The sequence below is a fragment of the Mesocricetus auratus genome, unplaced genomic scaffold (assembly GCF_017639785.1).
Source record: "Mesocricetus auratus isolate SY011 unplaced genomic scaffold, BCM_Maur_2.0 Super-Scaffold_100014, whole genome shotgun sequence".
In the NCBI taxonomy this organism is placed as follows: Eukaryota; Metazoa; Chordata; class Mammalia; order Rodentia; family Cricetidae; genus Mesocricetus; species Mesocricetus auratus.
Genome location: NW_024429197.1, coordinates 43,254,159 through 43,273,930, shown reverse-complemented (window position 1 = coordinate 43,273,930; position 19,772 = coordinate 43,254,159). Strand labels below are relative to the sequence as shown.

The 19,772-nt window shown below is 42.4% G+C and overlaps 1 protein-coding gene across 7 annotated transcripts in view; it reads left to right on the top strand.

Annotated features, from left to right (window-relative positions):
- The window catches only part of Fggy (FGGY carbohydrate kinase domain containing), a 407,006-nt gene that overhangs the window by 293,106 nt on the left and 94,128 nt on the right, over window positions 1–19,772 (top strand). For 6 of the 7 annotated variants that reach the window (XM_040757148.1, XM_040757147.1, XM_013116463.3 and 3 more), the window contains one exon: window positions 10,486–10,633. In XM_040757148.1, the coding sequence (XP_040613082.1) occupies window positions 10,486–10,633 (148 nt within the window). The remainder of the gene's footprint in view (window positions 1–10,485; window positions 10,634–19,772) is intronic. The other variant, XM_040757146.1, reaches the window with a different exon arrangement.

Here is a 19,772-nt window from a genome sequence, read left to right as displayed (position 1 = left end):
CCGTAGCACTGCTTTCAAAGTGTCCCATAGGTTTGGGTATGTTGTGTCTTCATTCTCATTGAGTTCGAGGAAGTCTTTAATTTCTTTTTTATTTCCTCTTTGACCCAGGGATGGTGCAGTTGAGCATTATTCAATTTCCATGAGTTTGTAGGTTTTCTGCACTTTGTGTTGTTGTTGAATTCTAATTTTAAGGCATGGTGGTCTGATAAGATGCATGGAGTTATTCCAATTTTTTTGTAGCTGCTGAGGTTTGATATGTTGCCAAGTATGTGGTCGATTTTTGAGAAGGTTCCATGTGGTGGTGAGAAGAAGGTATATTCTTTTTTATGTGGATGAAATGTTCTATAGATATCTGTTAATCCCAGTTGGGTCATTACTTCTATTAGACCCTTTGCTTCTTTGTTGAGTTCCTGTCTGGTATTCTTGTCTAGTGGTGAGAGTGGTGTGTTGAAATCTCCCACTATAACTGTGTGGGGCTTTAGATGAGATTTAAGTTCTAATAATGTTTCTTTAACGAATGTGGATGCCTTTGTATTGGGGGCATAGATGTTCAGGATAGACACTTCCTCTTGGTGGGTTTCACCTGTGATGAGTATGTAATGACCTCCTTCATCTCTTTTGATTGATTTTATTTTAAAGTCTAGTTTGTTAGATATTAGGATTGCTACCCCTGCTTGTTTCTTGGGTCCATTTGATTGAAAAATTTTTTCCCAACCTTTAACTCTCAAGTAATGTCTGTCTTTGAGGGTGAGGTGTGTTTCTTGTATGCAGCAGAAGGAAGGGTTCTGTCTTCGAATCCATTCTGCTAGTCTGTGTCTTTTTATGGGTGAGTTAAGGCCATTAATATTGAGGGATATTAATGACCATTGATTGCTCATCCTTCTTCGATTTGCGATGGTTGTTGTTGGTGGAATTATGGGTGGAATTTCGCCCCTTTGTTCTTTTGGCTGTTGGTAGAGAGGGATTCTCTAATGCTTATGTTTTTCTGGTTGTAGTTAGCTTCCTTGGGTTGGAGTTTTCCTTCCAAAATTTTCTGTAGGGCTGGGTTAGTGGACACATATTGGTTGAATCTAGTTTTGTCATGGAATATCTTGTTTTCTCCGTCTATAGTGATTGAGAGCTTTGCCGGGTATAGTAGTCTGGGCTGGCATCCATGGTCTCTTAGTGTAGGTAGAATATCTATCCAGGACCTTCTGGCTTTCAGAGTTTCCATGGAGAAATCAGGTGTAATTCTGATAGGTCTGCCTTTATATGTTACTTGACCTTTTTCCTTAGCTGCTCTTAATATTCTTTCTTTATTCTGTATGTTTGGGGTCTTGATTATTATGTGGCGAGGGGATTTTTTTTTGTGGTCCACTCTATTTGGTGTTCTGTAGGCTTCTTGTACCTTCATTGGCATGTCTTTCTTAAGGTTGGGAAAGTTTTCTTCTATGATTTTGTTGAATATGCCTTCTGCCCCTTTGAGGTGGATTTCTTCTCCTTCTTCTATACCTATTATTCTTAGGTTTGGTCTTTTCATGGTGTCCCATAATTCCTGGATGTTTTGTGTTAAGGATTTGTTGGATTTAAGGTTTTCTTTGGTTGATAAATCCATTTCTCCTAATGTATCTTCAACACTTGAGATTCTCTCTTCCATCTCTTCTATTCTGTTGGTAATGCTTGTATTGGTAGTGCCTGACTGTTTGTCCAGCTTTTCTATTTTCTGCCTTTCTTCAGATTGTGTTTTTTTTAGTGTCTCTATTTCAGTTTTCAACCCTTGCAGCATTTGCATTGCTTCTTGCAATTTTCTGTTTATCTGTTCGTCCGTTTGTTGCCTTTTATGAATTTTTTGGTTTGTTCTTTCTTCCATTTCTTGCATTTTTTGGTTTGCTTTTTGTTCCATTTCTTGGATTTTGTGCTTTGTTTCTTCTTCCCTTTCCTGCCTTTTTTGGTTTGTTTCTTCCTCCATTTTTTTCATTTTTTGCTTTGTTTTTTCTACCATTTCTTGCATTTTTTGCTTTGTTGCTTCTTCCATTTCCTGCCTTATTTGGTATGTTTCTTCTTCTAATTCTTGCATTTTTTGCTTTGCTTTTTCTTCCATTTCTTGCATTTTTTGCTTCATTTCTTCTTCCATTTCGTGCCGTTTTTGGTTTGTTTTTTCTTCCAATTCTTGCATTTTTTGGTTTGTTTTTTCTTCCATTTCTTGCATTTTTTGGTTTGTTTTTTCTTCCATTTCTTTGAGGGATTTTCCAATATCCTCTTTTAGGGCCTCTATCATTTTCATGAAAGTGCTTTTAAGATCGTTCTCTTCTGCTTCCTTCGCGTTTGAATATTGGGGTCTTGCTGGTGTGGAGTCTCTAGAATCTGGCGGTGTCATATTTGTTTTTCTGTTGCTGACTGTGTTTTTGTATTGTCTCTTTCCCATCTCTTCTTTTAGTGGGTGCAGAAAGAGCCCCTTCCTGGTCTGGGGACCAGAGTTCCCTTTGGTGGGTGCTAGTAAGTCCAGTAATCTGGTGGTTCTTCTATGCCTTGTCCAAATGCTGGTCCGTGGGTAGAGAAGAAGAACAGGAATCTGGGGCGCTTAGCCTCCTACCTGGTCCCCTGGACCCTATGCTGGGTCCTGTTGTACCTGATCCGGAACAGCTACTCCCCTGGTCTCCCTGGTTCCTGTAGTTTCCTGGTCTCTTTGGTGGGAGAGAAGATCTGGAGTCTGGGGTGCTTGGCTCCCGCCGGGATTGGGAGCTCTGTGCAGTTCCCAGGCGATCTGCAGGCTCTGGAACTCAGGCTGGGAAGCTGGCCTGTTTACCTGATGATGCCAGAGGGACAGCTACTTCCCTGTACTCCCAGCCTCCTCTCCTTTCCTGGAATCGTTGGTGGGAGAGAAGATCTGGAGTCTGGGGTGCTTTGCTCCCGCCGGTATTGGGAGCTCTGTGCAGTTCCCAGGCGATCTGCAGGGTCTGGAACACAGGCCAGGAAGCTGGCCTGTTTACCTGATGCTCCCGCCGGGATTGGGAGCTCTGTGCAGTTCCCAGGCGATCTGCAGGCTCTGGAACACAGGCCGGGAAGCTGGCCTGTTTACCTGATGCTCCCGCCGGGATTGGGAGCTCTGTGCAGTTCCCAGGTGATCTGCAGGCTCTGGAACACAGGCCGGGAAGCTGGCCTGTTTACCTGATGCTCCCGCCGGGATTGGGAGCTCTGTGCAGTTCCCAGGCGATCTGCAGGCTCTGGAACTCAGGCCAGGAAGCTGGCCTGTTTACCTGATGATGCCAGAGGGACAGCTACTTCCCTGTACTCCCAGCCTCCTCTCCTTTCCTGGAATCGTTGGTGGGAGAGAAGATCTGGAGTCTGGGGTGCTTTGCTCCCGCCGGGATTGGGAGCTCTGTGCAGTTCCCAGGCGATCTGCAGGGTCTGGAACACAGGCCGGGAAGCTGGCCTGTTTACCTGATGCTCCCGCCGGGATTGGGAGCTCTGTGCAGTTCCCAGGCGATCTGCAGGCTCTGGAACACAGGCCGGGAAGCTGGCCTGTTTACCTGATGCTCCCGCCGGGATTGGGAGCTCTGTGCAGTTCCCAGGCGATCTGCAGGCTCTGGAACACAGGCCGGGAAGCTGGCCTGTTTACCTGATGCTCCCGCCGGGATTGGGAGCTCTGTGCAGTTCCCAGGCGATCTGCAGGCTCTGGAACTCAGGCCAGGAAGCTGGCCTGTTTACCTGATGATGCCAGAGGGACATTAACATTTTTTAGGAGGCTTAAGTTTTGCTAAATCCACAAGATACATTCCAGACTTTCTTCTACATTCCCATAGCAGCTGACATTAGGGACCTCTTTCTCCCTTTGTCATGCCTGTACCTAACATTCCAAGATGTTGTCTATTCTTGTTTCTTGTATTTCTGACTCTTCCTTCTTTCCAAGTTCAAGGGCTCCCCCGCCCTTCACCCCATATTAGTATTCATCACAGCTAGTCTTCTGGCAATCTTACTGTTTTGCTGTCTCTTGCAAAGAAATCCCAACTATGCTCTTGACTTGTCTCTTTCTGTATTTTGATGACTCTGATACATATTTATTGAATAAAATTCTCTTCCACCTTCCTATTCCGTTCATTTTTATCATACCAGATCTATTTGGTAGAACATTCTCATGTTTCTGGTCTTAGAATGAAATACAGAGAACTCTATTAAAGTAAAGTGGACTTTTCAAAAAGGACGAAAATCCCTAAGATTCAATGCTGTTACTTGGGGCCTTTTGAAGAAACTAAAGCTTATCACCTCCCCTCATAGCTTAACTTCAGCAAATCCTGTTTGAAATTCTGGGAACAAGTATAGATAAACAAATGTAAAGTAAACAGATCCTCTTGATCTACTATAATCCCTTTAGGCCCCATCTCTGAATAGAAATATCTTGTGAGCTTATAAATTAAGTAAACAAACCCGATGTTCTCATGCATGTACCTGGAAATCATCATCTTTCTTAATATGAGGTCAGATATTCAGGTATTTCACCCCATAGACAAGATTGCTTACCCAGAGTTTCAGCTCTTTTTCCCTTTGTCTTGATTTTTCTTATAGAAGATAAACTAAAATGCCTATGAAGTTAGGATGCCAACGGATCTTTGAGTAGATGATGTTGGCATGATATATCAAGGTTTGCACCTGAACCAAGGTTAGATCTGTCAGGTCGACCATATACTGTGAACATTTATGATAGACTAGGGAAGAAACAAACAAGCAAAACTTGCTTTTATAGAAATTATATATATAAATATGTGTGCACATGTGCATTTACATATATTATAACAAATGCACACACTTATACAAATGTAGTCTGCAATTGATAGTTTCTAAGTGAAAAAATCGTGGTAACTCAGGAAATGTAGAGCAAAGGATACTGGGACAACAGGAGACACTGTCCTTGCAGCAGTAATTCTTGCATGGGACCGTAAAGGAAGGGACAGAAAAAGCTATGATGCTAAGAGAATGGTCCCTCCAAATAGAAAGACTAACAAGTTTCTAGGTCTTATGCAGCAGCCAGCGTGGTGGGCTGAGAAAGTGCTGGAAAGCCTTGTAGTTGAACACAAGTGAGAGGAAGGGTGTCATGTTGGAAATGGAAGTTGTTAATGGCCTCACACCATGCCAGTCATTCTAGATCAGTGAAAGGACACTGGATTTTATTCACAGGTTTATTTTCTGCTTTTGATCTTGAGGTTCTAGGACTTGAACCCAAGCCGTGTACCTACAAAATACATAGTGAGCACTGAGCCACACTCCAGTCCTAATGTCTGCGGTTTTTAGGCAGAGAAGACATGTGATGAGATTTGCCTTTTAAAAAGATTACCCTGGCTGCTCTTGCAGACAGACAGACTGGAACATTGGTAAGGGATTCCAGATCAGAGGAAGCTTGAGAAAGTAAGGCCCTGGGTGTCCTCAGGAAACTCAGAGTCGAGTAGAAAAACTGAGCAGAGTGCCAGTGTTTGGAGTATCTTTGACAGAGGTCTTTGTGAGGAGTGTCCCTTTCACTGAGCCGATTGGTGGATGTCCTCCGGGGTTATCTTTGTTCTGCTAACTCCTTTTTTTAAAAGACCTGTGTGTCTTTTCAACTACATTCCCTAGCTTTTCTGGTGTTTCATTTAGCACAACTCAGTTTTCTTGATCACATGAATCCCTCAAGGCCATAATCCCACCTAGAATCAATTTCTTCAAATTCACTGTTCCTCTGCTATGACGTGTCTAGATTCAGTTACAAAGTCCACTGATGAGGATGCCAAAATCATTCCCCCTCTCACCACACCAGGCTGCACTGAAGAAGGCAGCGAGGAAACTCCAAGGTTGAGTTCAGTACAGGCGACTATGGGAACATAGGCAGTGAAAGGGTCCTGAACTCAGACAAGGCTTTGAGTGATAGATAGCACAGGTGACTTTGAAATGATGATTGCCATTGGGCGGGTAAGGAATCTAGATGGTTCAGGGAAACAGAGTGAAGAAAGGCTCTGGAGATTGGATGTGCAGATGATGAGGATGAAATGTAGTTTTACATGGTAAGAACTCAGAACAGGGGCCAGGATGAGAAGAAAGGGAAGTGTACCTGCAGTAGGGGAGTTTGCCTTTGTCCTGAAGACAGTGGAGGAAGAGTCACTGCACGTTTTGGTGGTGGTGGGAGATATCATCTCTTGAGTTATAGAATCTCTCAGGAAGCAGTGCAGAAAGCCTGTCAGGAGAGGGCAAAGTTTGAAGGTATCATTGGAAACCAAAGCAGTCTGGAGAGGTGTGAAGTTTGGTCAGTTCAGCTGCTAAAAGGTTGTTAGTTACAGAGGTATTTAGGAGAGGGAATGACATCCTAGGGAAAGGTTAAAGGGAGCTGAGGACAACCAGAAATGCTGCCTGCTCTGTCTCTGCTTCCCCATGCAACTGGGCAACTCTTACCTTTGATTAGATGGGGCTCAGGGCAACTTGGCACACACCTGTCGCTTGGCTACACTGCTGCCATGCCAAGGTTCAGTGGAGACAAACCAGGTAGTAGGCCTGAGTTTTCAGTTTACACTAGAGCAACAGCTGACTCCAGAAGAGGCCACAAACTGAGACCACCCAGGAACAGACCATCCAAAGGGAAAGTACCTAATATTCCAAAGGAAATTCCTAGTGGTCCAACCATTACCCATGACACACACACATCCCCTTTCTCCAAAACACCCCTAGGCAAATGTCAGCCAATCAGGGGTACTGAACCTTGGAAGCCCCTCACCCCAACTTCTGCTATGATCAAAACCTCACCCCAAGTGAGCTCGAGGCTCTCTGATCCTGCCAACGCACAGAGAGTCTGAGTTAGAACTTTAATAAGACTCTGTGCTTTTACGTGCAGGACTCGGTCTCCTTGTTGGTTTTTGGGGGACTCTACAATCTGGGCATAACAATTAAGACTAAGAGAAATGAAAAGCAAGAGAAAATCATGTGCATCAGAAAGGATGGTGTTTGTTCCATTAGATATTCCCCCTAGAGTTGTCTTTGGATATTTTAGAAGCAGTTGGTGGGCAGCTTGATTATTGAACCTGAAAATCATGAGACAATAATGCACAGGAGATGAGGATATATATTTGGTCAAGATGAGCACTAGATGATAACAGGAGTAATAAAAGAAAGCAGTGATGCAAACAAATAAATTAAGGAAAAAGTTACCAAAGGCGGGTCCCTGGAAGAACTTAGATATGTAAAGGATTAGCCAAACAGGAGAATGAGCCAGAGAGGGGTTAGTACAATTAAAAAAAAATAGAGTGCTCTGGGTACTGAAAGAAGTACCCAGAAGAACAAATAATGAAGAAGGGGTCAAGGGATAAAATGAGTTTCAGTAGAATGGGAAGAGCAAATGCATGAGATATAAGGGCCTGGATACTGACAGCATGATTGCTTCTTTCCATGAATTCCTTATTGGGGTTAGTTTTATTATTAATAATGCTTGCTATACCATGTATTCCTATATTTGGCTTGTGAATATAGTCATAATAAACTGGGAATATGGTACCCAAGACAGGTCTCTGGAAGAACTTACCTTTTTAAGGGACTAGCAGAAGAGGAAACTGAGCTGGAGAGGGGTCAGAAAATTTTTTTTAAAGTGTTCTGGGGACTGGAGGAAGGGAACAAATGATGAAGGGCAGCCTGCGAACCAGAAGAATGAGTTGATTTGGAGTGAGGGAGAGCACTGTCTGCATTTGAGATTATGAGCAATGCAACCTGAAATAAGATCCTGTGATGGCAAAAGAGAAGGAACTAGCTGTTAATCACCTGCCATTTCACAGTGCTCAGGGTTCTGCATGGAATCTTCTAGCATCCTGCCAGATAGAGATTATTGACTCCCATTGCAGAAGAGTGGCCTGGGCTCAGCGAGGTACCTGTTCACCAATAAAGTTACTTTATGATTGCTGAAACTCTATTTTCTTTGTCGTCCTTAATGGGACTCTCTGAGACAGGACACATGAGCCTGGCGTTCATGAGTAGGAGGGAGAACATCCAATTGAGATCACAGTTACTCTGCTTGGAAGAGAGCAGACGACCAGTTGAGAAAGAATTGATAAAACATACGAAACGAAACAATGTCAAAACCAAAAACAGCATCATGCAAGGTTAAAATTATGTGAATGATGATGTGCATTAGTTATTTTAATGTCTTCCAAGTGCACTTCATTTTGAATGATATACTCAGATAGCACACATGGTAAGGTATAATTGGAAAAGCATGTAGGGGAAGGGCTGCATTCAAAGAAGAAACACACAGCTGCAAGGAGGTTAGGAGTCAGAGGGGTAAGCATATGCCCTCTTCCCCAGGGATCTCATTAGTGTATGAGTGGCCATATATGTGCAGGCTAAATGAATCTCACTGTTTGCAAAGACCCTCAGTAAATGAGACAATGACAAATCAATAGTAATTAGGCATATAGATTCTTATTGACCCAAATGTCTGAAGCCAAACGCCCATTCTGAGATTCTTTGAAAGGCAGAATGAGAAGATATATGGGTATTCCCTTCTTATAATTTCTACACTCTAAGAGCTGCAATACCATTCCAAAAGGGAGAGTGGTTATGGGTAGTATAGATAGAATTTTGTCTTCCAATGAGAAAGATTGTTCTTGCGGCTTTTTTTTTGTAAATATGGTTCCTATTGGGCCAGACTAGGGAGAGTTGGGAGATGGAAAGCTAGGATGTGATCATATGTATATGTTCTAGCCTCCACTTCTGTGGATGCCTCAGAGGGCCCTGTCCAAAAAATGAAAAAGTTGTGATGGTGGAGGCGGGTTTTGACAAGAAGTGTCTGAGCTGAGATACAGGAAGCTCATGACTTCATCATCAGCCACACAAAAGTGTTTCATGTAGACTTTGCGCAATTATTCTGCCACTAAGGATTCCTTCTGTAAAGGTCTCAGTAATGCATATGCCCTGGACCACAGTGAAAGCTTGGTGCATGCTCCAGGAATGGCAGTTACTACCCCAATCATGATTAGGTTTCTCCATTAATATTGTATTCCCCCTGCCAGAACTAAAGGCATAGACTACAGATGCCAAGAAGGGTTGCAGCAAAGAGGTCACTAGGCAGTAGGGATCCCTCTATTCTGTTGATGTTTTAAACAGAAATTCATCAATTTGTGTGCTCGCATGTGCACATATCAAGCTGTTTTGGTTTTCTACATTTTCTGCATTGGAGTTCCATCTAAAATTTTTACTTACTAACAGAATTTCACTGGACCTGGGTTTACAGATGAGTGGTAAAGCGTTTAGTTAGCATTCACAGGACCCTAGGTTTGCTGTCAAGCATGGAAAAAAGTTTTCACTGATAAAGAGTGAGGGAGGGAGGGAGAGAGAGAGGAGAGAATTTGAACTATTTTTATGATTCTTTTAAAAATCTACAAAAACTTCATGGTATCCCACCCTTAGCATTGCAAACCCTTAAATAGAAATCTAGAAAAACTAGAAATCAGTCTTATTCTAAAGTATTTTAAAAATACAAATCACAAATATTGTATTCTAGATGCTAATTTCTCTTGGACAGTCCCCATGTTTTATCTCTATGACATTTTTAACCTTTAAGACTATAGTCCCAAGGACACCACAAATGTGAGAGAGACCAACCTCTGATCCACCTTTGGGAACATTGGTCAGAACTTTAGAAGGCAGCATTTTCCAAAGATCCCTGGCTAATGGTCTGTTGTCTTTGTGTCATGCAGTGAATTAAGAATTGTTATGAACAAGTATGAATGGGGAAATGCAAGTGGAGAGAGACTAAAGCATGCTACCTAACCAGTACAAACAACAAGATCTGAAATTAGCATCAACTTCACTCCCAAGTCCATCATCTTTTGACCTGAATAATGTCAATGACTAAAGGGGTTGTCCTAATTCCATAATTTTACACATCAATTAACTAAAACATAAAAAGGGGGAAGGCTTTCACAAAACATTTCAAGGTCATGGATTGGAATTACATGTCTAAATCTTGATTCTAACTGTGTGTATGATCCTCATTCACTGAATCCAGGAACATATATTTATCTCTATTTGTCAGGTCATCATTATTACTATAATTAGGGAGACAGATTTTAATAAATCCTTTGCATATGTACCATATTATGCTACAGTTTACAGAATGTTTGAATACATGGTCTTTGATCTTCATAATTACCCTATGACGTAAGTTGGACAAAGATTGTGAGATGCTTCTACAGATGAGAAGAGGGCAATTCCAGAGCTTTGATTAACTGTCTCATGCTCACACCCCTACCAGGAGTGAAGCCAGTGTCTTCTGACACCAAGCCTTTCCCCTTTCTCCAGGGCATGGTGCCCTGGCTTGGTGAGGACCGGAGGATGCCAGAGAGCACTGGCTGGTTTCTTACAAGAGTAAATGACTTGCCGAAGCTTTGGGAGCTGTTTCTCTCCTGGGTCTGACTTGGAAGTGCAAATGGTTTCTTTCTGCAGAATAATTTGCTCTTCAACCCTACTCTCCTTTAAAATCAAAATCCATTTCTCTTCCAGATGCCAGAGTATATATGCATATTTGAACAGTCACCTGGATCTGATTAAGAAGGCTCAGCCGGTGGGTTTCCTCACTGTTGATTTACATGTTTGGCCAGATTTCCATGGCAACCGATCTCCCTTAGCAGATCTGACTCTAAAGGGCATGGTAAGTGAAAGTCAGTCCATGCACGAAGGTGAAGGCCAGCCAAAGGGTTGCAAAGTTTGGAAGAAACAAAGTGAGGAGAAAGGAAAAGAGGGAACAGTAAGGAAAACAGGCCAAGAGGGACTGGTTTTTCTCAGTTGTCTTGCTATAGTCAGGTTGCTGCTGCTTCCAGGGAAAATTTATTGACCACTGTTGTTTCTGAGCCAATTCAGAGCACATTCAAAGCCATATTTCCTGTGTTCAGCTGCTGCTGCATCTTTGTGCCCTGGTGTGCCTGAAAGTCCTGCCTATGTCATATTTGCATTTACAGCGATTTGTAGTCATGTTTTCCATCTCTGTCTCCAGGCCACCTGGTACCTCAGTGGTAAACATTACTACTCATGGTCCCACTTGCCATAGCTTCATGTTGACAAGCCTGGGAGTCATTGTGGTTTAGAGCCTATAACAAATTTTCGTAATTTCAGATTAAACATTAATGTAAAGTGTAATTAATAGCATATTGGGGGATGGAGTTAAGCTCTAAGGATCTTTAAGACTGCTTTCAATATAGAGATTGTGAACTCTCCTGGAGAGCCCAGGAGGAGCTTGATGGGTAAGCTCACCCTCCACCTGAGTGTAGCACTTAAGAAGCCAGCAGGATCCGGTGGCTGCCAGAAGTTTGGCTATTGAGAACAGTGAGAGCCAGGCTTGGAGATGGATGAAGCAAGTTACATCTAGAGATGAAGAGTACGTTTCCATTCTAAGAGGCCAGATAAGCAGCCATGAATTCTAAGTCTAGGAAATGGAGTGGAAGAAAGTCAAAATGGGAGGTGAGAATGGAGGCTGTGAGCCAATGGCGCCTGTGTTCAGGAGGCGGGGTTAACAGTGGTCAGGTCTACTGACTTCAAGAATTTAGAATTTAAGGTTTGTGGGTAGGCTCATTAGGATCGTTTAAAGCAGTTTTATGATACCACCATGAAGTTCGAAAACTCATTTTTATTACATAGTTGACCACATAGTCCCACCTTCTGTTCATAAAAGAAAATCATAAGAAACTGGGTAAGTCAAGAGTATGTTTGCCTGGAATCCATGAGGCATGTCTGTGAAATAAACAGTGAGCTGGGTCTCTGCATTTGCCCGTGGAGGCCGAGGAGGAATATTCAAGGAGGGTACAGCTACACTCTGTTTTCGGATAATCAACACTTAGAAACTGATGGGTCAGAAGGAACACAAGTTATGTAAGTAAAGAGAATATTAAGGTCTTAACAAGAGAGACAAATGCCTGAAGCCAAGTTAAAGAAGTTCAAGATTTTGTTTTTACCAGTTCTTAACATTGCTCTAGAACAGAGTCAGGCCACATGGTAAACCAGTCATGGCACTGAAGTGACACAGACTGGCAGCAGTGCCCTTACCGACATTCGTCATACTGTCTTACATCATGGTTCATGACATTTTTTTTATCTGTTTCTCAAAATCAGTCCTGGCATCCGAAGAACTCAGTATAACCAGCGGTAGAATATTGTAATCTGCCTGGCCAGACACAGAGTACATCTAGGAGTCAGTGGAGTGTTCTGAGTGGTCCCATTGCATTAGAAGAGTAAGCATGAGCTCTGCACAGGGATCTTCTCACAGGGAAGCACAGGCCCAGTTATATCCATAAATCCCGGTGTACTTGCTTTTGCAGGAGTTTTACTGTCCTATAAACACACCTCTTGTGTTGTTTGATGTCTCTTAGCAGCACTTTGCCTGTATAACTGTCCTTGGCTGGGCTCAGCATGTAGCAGCTATCATTATAGGAAGTTGCATCATAACACTGCAAGGATAAAAGAGGACATAGACAAGACGGAAGGAAGGCAATTCTCACTAAATGCCCAACATGTCCTCTCTTCAGTTCAGTTTTGAATAACATCAGAACAAACATGCTCACCACTGAAATTCTTCTGTAATTGTTTTCTATCCTCTGCCTGACTCTGCACTGTGTTTCCCTAACTCATGTGCTAACTAGGGCCCACATTACTACTGCATACTTTATCGGTTTGCCAGTCCTATATCTCAGGCATTCATTCCCAAAACATTTATTGTCCATACTCATTGCAATAAAATAAAATACCCAAAGCTTAAGGACTGAGTTGAAATCCACAGCATAAACATATTTTGAAAAAAGCCAGGCCACAGGCCAGGCCACAACCCCAGAACTGTGGGGCATAGAGACCTGCTTTCTACCAGCCTACCTGCAGGTTCAGTGAGACTCCACCTCAAGGAATAAGACAGTGAGCGATAGAGCAGAAGACTTGAGCCTAATACCGTCCTCTGGCATCTGCATGCACCTGCACACACTGGTACACATATACCATACACACTCTCATATGCACAAGTTTAGTAGTTAATTAATTAGTGTGTGCTGAGCATTGTTGCCAGTACAACAAGGTGCAGTCATTCCTATATTTGTGGAGCAGGTTTAAAGGGGTAGGGAAAAGTGCTTGGCGGTGACATCCTAATGGCAACTGATATTGTCAGGACAATATTGTTGAGATCTGAACCGCAGGGAGTTCGTTCTGAGTATGTGCTGAGTATGTACTTAATAGTAATTTATGGCTGCTTGGAGATAATGAAGAGGCCATTTATCACTACAGAAAAATTAGCAAATGAACAATTTGCTAATAGCAAATTATTGTGTTGTTTCTGTTTGTGACTATACAGATGATAAGTATTTGATACTACTAATAATGTCCAAGTAAATTAAAATGCACGCTGATTTTAGTGTGCTTAGTAAAGTTAATTGGTAGCATGTGTAAGAGTAACTAGACAGGATCCCCACACTCAGGGTATTGTTGATGTTAAGGGAAGGCAGAGTGAACAGGCCAAAGGCAGATGGGATCAGTCTCTCTACTTGTCAGTATCTCTTTTTTTAGTTATGAGAATTTGGAGGAAGGGTCTGTTTCCTTTGTGTGCCAAGCAGTGGTGATCTGCCTCAAATTACAAAGACATATAAAGGAAAGTATTTGCATTCTGTTAAACTAGGATTTGTCTGTGAATAAGAAGCAACAAATCTACATACACAGTTAATGAAGCCAAGAGTATGTTCTGGAAAGTCATGCATGTAGCTGCCATAAAAGGTGTCCCAAAGGTAAAACATGGCATAGTAGGAACAAGAAATGACACTTTGAGCATGCAACAAAGGCCTCTTAAACATTATTTACTATCTTGACATACACAGTATGTTTTTCTGTTTTGTTTTGATTTTTGTTTTTCCATATCTGTGAAATAGAGCCAAAACTTATAGGAAGATGGCTGGTGAGACAGCTCCCTGAGGAAATCTACAAGCCTGGCAACCTGAATGTTTTTGTTTTATGTTTTACAGGTTTTTTTCCATTTTTTTATTTAAATTAGAATTGAGCTTCTTTTGCATGTACTTTGGCAACCTCAATTTAACCCCCTGGAATCACACAATGGAAGGAGAAAACTGACTCCTATGGTTTGTCCTCTGAGCTCCGTATCCACACGAAATGTATATATTACAAATAGTTGCATTTGAGAAGAAGTTGGAGGAAGGGACAACTCAATGAAAGAAAAGGGAAACGAGCATGACCACAAGAAAACTAAAACTGCAATAATGGAAACAAACTGGCATCAAAAACAATGAAGGCTGAAAGAAAACCCGAGCTGTCATAAGACTTAGCATCTGTTTTAAACTTACCCTATTAGAAAAGCACAGTGTAAGTGGCTTATTTACTTGGAGGTCAGTCACCCGTATCAATTGATTGCCTTGGGGTCAAAGAGTTATTACAGTCTTTCTTTGGCAAGTGAGGAGGATCAGTGAGTTTCTCAAGATCAGAGGTCATGAAGGAGTAAAGTTTTAATGGAAGTGTAAATCCTAGATTTTTAGGGTTCGTGGACCCCCATGAGGGGCCTTATGCACAGTGCTAGACTTCGCAACATGCACTGAGAGCTGTAAAAAGGGAGTCCACATTGGCACATTAGGTTTGAGCATACTCAACCTAGTCCTTGCTATGCTCCCCTTGTCACAACCTTGTCAGTCATCCTTCCTTTCTACCCTAACCATGGTCTTTGAGTTAAGCTCTGATCCTGCCTCTTCTTCATCATGGCTGAGCCTTCCTTCTCAACCTGGCTGCTCAGGCTTCAGAAGTATTTATCAGTTCTGGTTATATGTTTCTACTTCAGTGACTATGCTCACAAGTAAGGGCAGAACAGGAGCCAGATATCATCCCGTCATGCTCAGAAATATCATTTTCTTTGCTTTCTGGCAACACTTATCTCCCTGCCACGGAGCTAGCTGCTTGCTCTTTCCTTTGATGGTGCATGCAGTCATCCTGCAACACTCAGCTGAAAAAGTGGGGCTGGAGGCCAAGGGAGGGGGAATTTGGTAACATATCTGGAGTAAGTAGATACTTACCCTTTTATCCTTTTTACTTGATAAGCGAAGGAGAATAGCTAAAGCTGGCTTAATCATTATGTAAAAGAAACAGAGGCTTAGTTAATAGCCATCTTGTGAAGACTAGTGATGCTATAGTTCCTTCTGAAATAAAAGAAATCCTTGCTTTTAGCCAGGCACTGTGGTCTATACCTATAATCCCAGAGATAGGAAGAGGAAGGCAAAAGGATAAGGAATGCAAAGCCATCCTCAGCTACATATGGAATTCAAAACCAGCTCAAAAGAAGAAAGGAGAAGGAGGAGGAAGAGCAGGAGAAAAGCAGCAATGCTTGTTTTTAAAATTAAAGAAATGGGATGGACACATGCAAAGGTAGACGTAACTAAGCATTGTAGACGATGATTTCATTATTTGGGGGTTGGTTCTGCTATTTCATTGTGTGCTGGTTTTTATTCCAAATGGAGGATTGAGAGGTCTGTTCATCACTGTGAAGAAGTGGAGAGAACGTATTTTGAAATTGCACCAGTATTTGCATCTTAACCTGAAAATACTGAGCATGGGACAGTGGCAGGTTCATTGTGTGAGGACAGTCTGCTCAAAGTGAATCTGGACTAGCCTAGCCCAGGCTTCTTTCCAGGGTCATTTTCCAATAAGAAATGCTTGCCCAATGGCAGGCACACCTTGGGTTTGCAACTAATGAGTCTAAATCTGTAAGACCTGCTTAGTGGCCCCTGGTGGGAGGTTCCATATGTGACTGTTGAACCTTGAACAGTCAGCTGTAGATCTGCACCTTAGCCCTAGAACTGACTGGAACAGTCACTGCTGTCCCCAGCCATAAGACCAGCTAGAGAAGTTGCTGTTGACTCAGTATGTCACAAGATATGGAATCCTATGTGGTTTCATGTGGATCTGGACATGGGTGTTCTCTTCTGGCCTACAGTTTTCTCAACCACACAACAGGGAAGGTGAATCTAGACCCTACACAATGGCTAGTGCAATAGTTCTTCTGAAAGTCTTTTTTTCTCCCTGTTTGTAACTGATTTTTAGGCCCAAAATTGGTATAACCTCTGTTTAGATGGTGGCCATTTAGGGTATTTGTTTACATTATTTTCCAAAAACACTCATTTGGGCTTTTAAATAGACTCAGAGATATAGCAGGCCATGAAGGCATAGCAGACACACCGCATTCCCTGTTGATTGCACTGTATTTCCTCTGCTTCACTGTGGAATACTACGCAGCCCTGAGCAGGAAATTACATTCTAGTTCTCTCATGAACTGTAGGGTACCATCAACAGTTCAGACTGTGGGAAGTTGAGCACTGCTCCATGGGCTGTTGAGTCAGGAAAGAAGCTTTACAAAAGCTTAGGTAGTCCCGGGAGGCTTGGCAGGGGCTCGATCCCAGCCAGAGCCAGAGATACTTAGGTCTCTGCATCATCAGGGACTCGGCTAAGAATTTGCAAGAACTCAGGAAAAGCCGGTGCCACGTGCCTTCTTGGGATGCAGAGATAGAGGATGGAGCAGAAAGCTCCTGAGCCAACCAAAGCAGTTTGTAAGTGACTCACGGTGAGACTTGGAGCAGCCTTAAACACGTTACTTTTTGTTGTTATTTAACACAGTGCTATTGAGACATTTTTATACCTTGATTTTACTTAAAAAAATCAAATCCTGTGACAAATATTAATATCCTCAGTATTACTGAACTGGCTTTCAGATAATCTGTTACTTACTGAAATGACTAATTTACAGTGATATTTTCCAATAAGGCCTATTTCTTAGGGGCCTGATGCTCCAGGCCCTGGGATAGGTTTTGTATTTGTTCCCTGCCAGTCTTTACAATAACCCTTGCAGATAATACTGATGTTTGAAACAAATAGAGAAACTGAGAATTGAGCAATGTGAGCAGCTTACCCGGTGGAGAAAATAGTAGAGTTGGGATGAGAACCCATTCAATTCAAATTTGTACCACAAACATTCTCAGGTATTTATTCATTTTATGTGCATTGGTGTGTTTGCCTGCATGTATGTCTGTGTGAGGGCATCGGATCCCCTGGGACTGGAGTCACAGACAGCTTTGAGTTGCCCTGCTAGTGCTGGGAATTGAACGTAGGTCCTCTGGAAGAGCAGCCCGTGCTCTTAACCACAGAGCCATCTCTCCAGCCCCCACATTCTTTAAAGTAGAATAAAACTGAAGTAACAAGGCTTTGGCTGTTTACTCACTCTTCTGTTCTGTTTTCAGTTCGTCACAGAACCAGTTTTCTTTCTTATATTCAGTGGTTCTCAACCATCCAGATGCTGTAAGCCTTTAATACAGATAAATGTTGTGGTGACCCCCAACCATAAAATTATTTTCATTGATACTTCATAACTTTAATTTTGCTACTGTTATGAATCATAATGTAAATATCTGTGTTTTCCCATGGTTTTAGGTGACCCCTGTGAATGGGTCATTGCCCCCAACCCAGAGGTTGGGAACCACTACTTATAACTCTTTTTTCTTTCTATATTTAACACCAAGTAAGATCAAAAGTGGGCCTTTCCAGCCAGTGGGCTGTCATGTGGGGTCTGCTGTATTGGTACAGAAGTGAACACTGGGAAGAACTAAGGAAAGCCTGAGGACCAAGAATAGCACCCAGGCAGACAAGAGACTGGAGACAGGGTTAGGCGGCAGCATGTGGGGCCAGGACAGCTATGGAGAACAGCTTTGCATGTGCACATCCAAATGGCTTCCACTGAGCCTCAGAAGGCGGGAACTGCCAGTGTGTCACATCAGTTAAGCAGTAGTGGAATACGGTCCCTGGAAGAGGGTCAGCCCATCCTTCCATTGTAATATGTGTGTTCGTGAATGTAAAAGTGTGTACTTAGAGTTCCACAGCTCAAAAGTACAAGTTGCCTCTTCCCCCACGGTGTCCCTGTTCTAGTTTTCACATGGCCGAAAGCTGAGGCTCCTACTGGAAGGCCCTAGAAAAAAATACTTTCCAGCCCTTTCAAATTGTTGCTGAACTTAATCCCAACAGAGGTAAGACTGAGATCATAGTTTCCCTTTGGACAGCCAGGATTCCTGCTTACCCTCTAAACCAGTGTTTCTCAACCTGTGGGTCATGACCCCAATGCCCATCAGAAAATGCATACATTCACATGAGGATTCCTAACAGTAGCAAAATTACAGCTATAAAGTAACAACAAAAAATAATTTCATGCTTAGAGGTCACTACAACATGAGGAACTGCATTAAAGGGTCATAGCATTAGGAAAGTTGAGAACCATTTCTCTAGATTCTTTCTTAGGCTTGTTACCTTCTGCCTATACCCTCAAACCCAGCAAGATGAGGGCAAATCCATCTCATGCTTTCAGCTTTCCTGGTTTTCGTTTCTGCCTCCTGCCCTCTAACTCTGCCTTCCTCTTTTTCAGCCTTCATGAGCTCTTCTGCCTTCCTCTTCTGCTTTTCAGTGCCCATGTGATAAATCAGGATAATCACATCCCTTAAAGGTCAGCTAGCCAGTAACTGATCGCTTCTGCCAAGTCCCTGTATAGCTGAGTATAAATTAGTGTTTGCGTAACCGGAGCACAGAAATCTTTCTGATTCTTCCTCCCAAACGGAGGCACATTCATCTCCATTTCCCAAGTCTGGGTGAGTTTTAAGTCGTGTAAAGTGTCTGCCTGGACTCCAACAGTTACTGAGTCCTCCCAGCCTTCTAGTTCCTTCTGGTTCCATAGAAGTCCTCCCTGGCTTCTGTAGACCACTAGAAAGTCATTCCCTCACCTCCAACCCCACCTGCCCAAAATCCTCTCCAGAACTTTCTCTGATCTCCTTCACCAACTGTGTCTTCCTCAGAAAACCTTATTGTGTTCTGGAAAGCTTCCAGTTAATTCCCTGAGTGTTGATACCCCCCTCAAGCTCCGGGGACCTGGAATATCTGCCCTGTCTTTGACAATTTCCAGGAAACCTTAGAAAACACCTTTGTAACTAACATATATAATTTTTCTTATTCCTTTAACAACTTGGAGGGAAAGTGTAACTAAATTACTATTACTCCTCAATTACTGGTTCTTGCCAGAAACAGATTTTAAAATTTTGAATTTTAGAATGTATGAATGTATCTAATGGGGTATTATGGGGTTAGTACCAAGGTTCAAACCTGAACTACATTTAGGTTTTGTGAATACTTTATATACAGAGATTAAAGGTAATTTTATACAGTATGCATAATACTTTTTCATCAAAAAGGTTTGTTGTGCGGAAGCATCTATTTGTGGGTTCATATAAGAATTCAAGTTTCGGATTTTGATACAGGGCAGGCTCCATAGTAAGGCTCTTTTTTATATACTTACTAATCTGAATTATTTGGGGAACCTATGAACTTGTAATAAAATGCCAAGGTTTGGGGCACCCATACCTCCAATTTAGTGCATTAGATTCTTGCTAAAGTGCAAGTTGTCAGCCCACATCAAAGGTTCAGTAAATCTGGAGTAGAATCCCAAGAAAACTGCACTCAATACGAATGACAAGATGGTGAAGAGATGTACCCAAGTGTACACCATGATTGAATAGTGCAATATTGAAGCTAAGTCCAAGCTGGGAGTTTAGCTCCTATACTTCCATTTTACAACACAAATGGACATGGTCATTTGTAATGTCTAAGGTTTCTCCAACATTCCTCGTTGTGCTATGCCTGGGCACTTGTTAGGGATACACTGCTTCTCCATATCCCTAGAAGTGCCTGTACCTGTAGCACTCTGATGCAGGACTAACAACAGCATACCTTTCGCACTG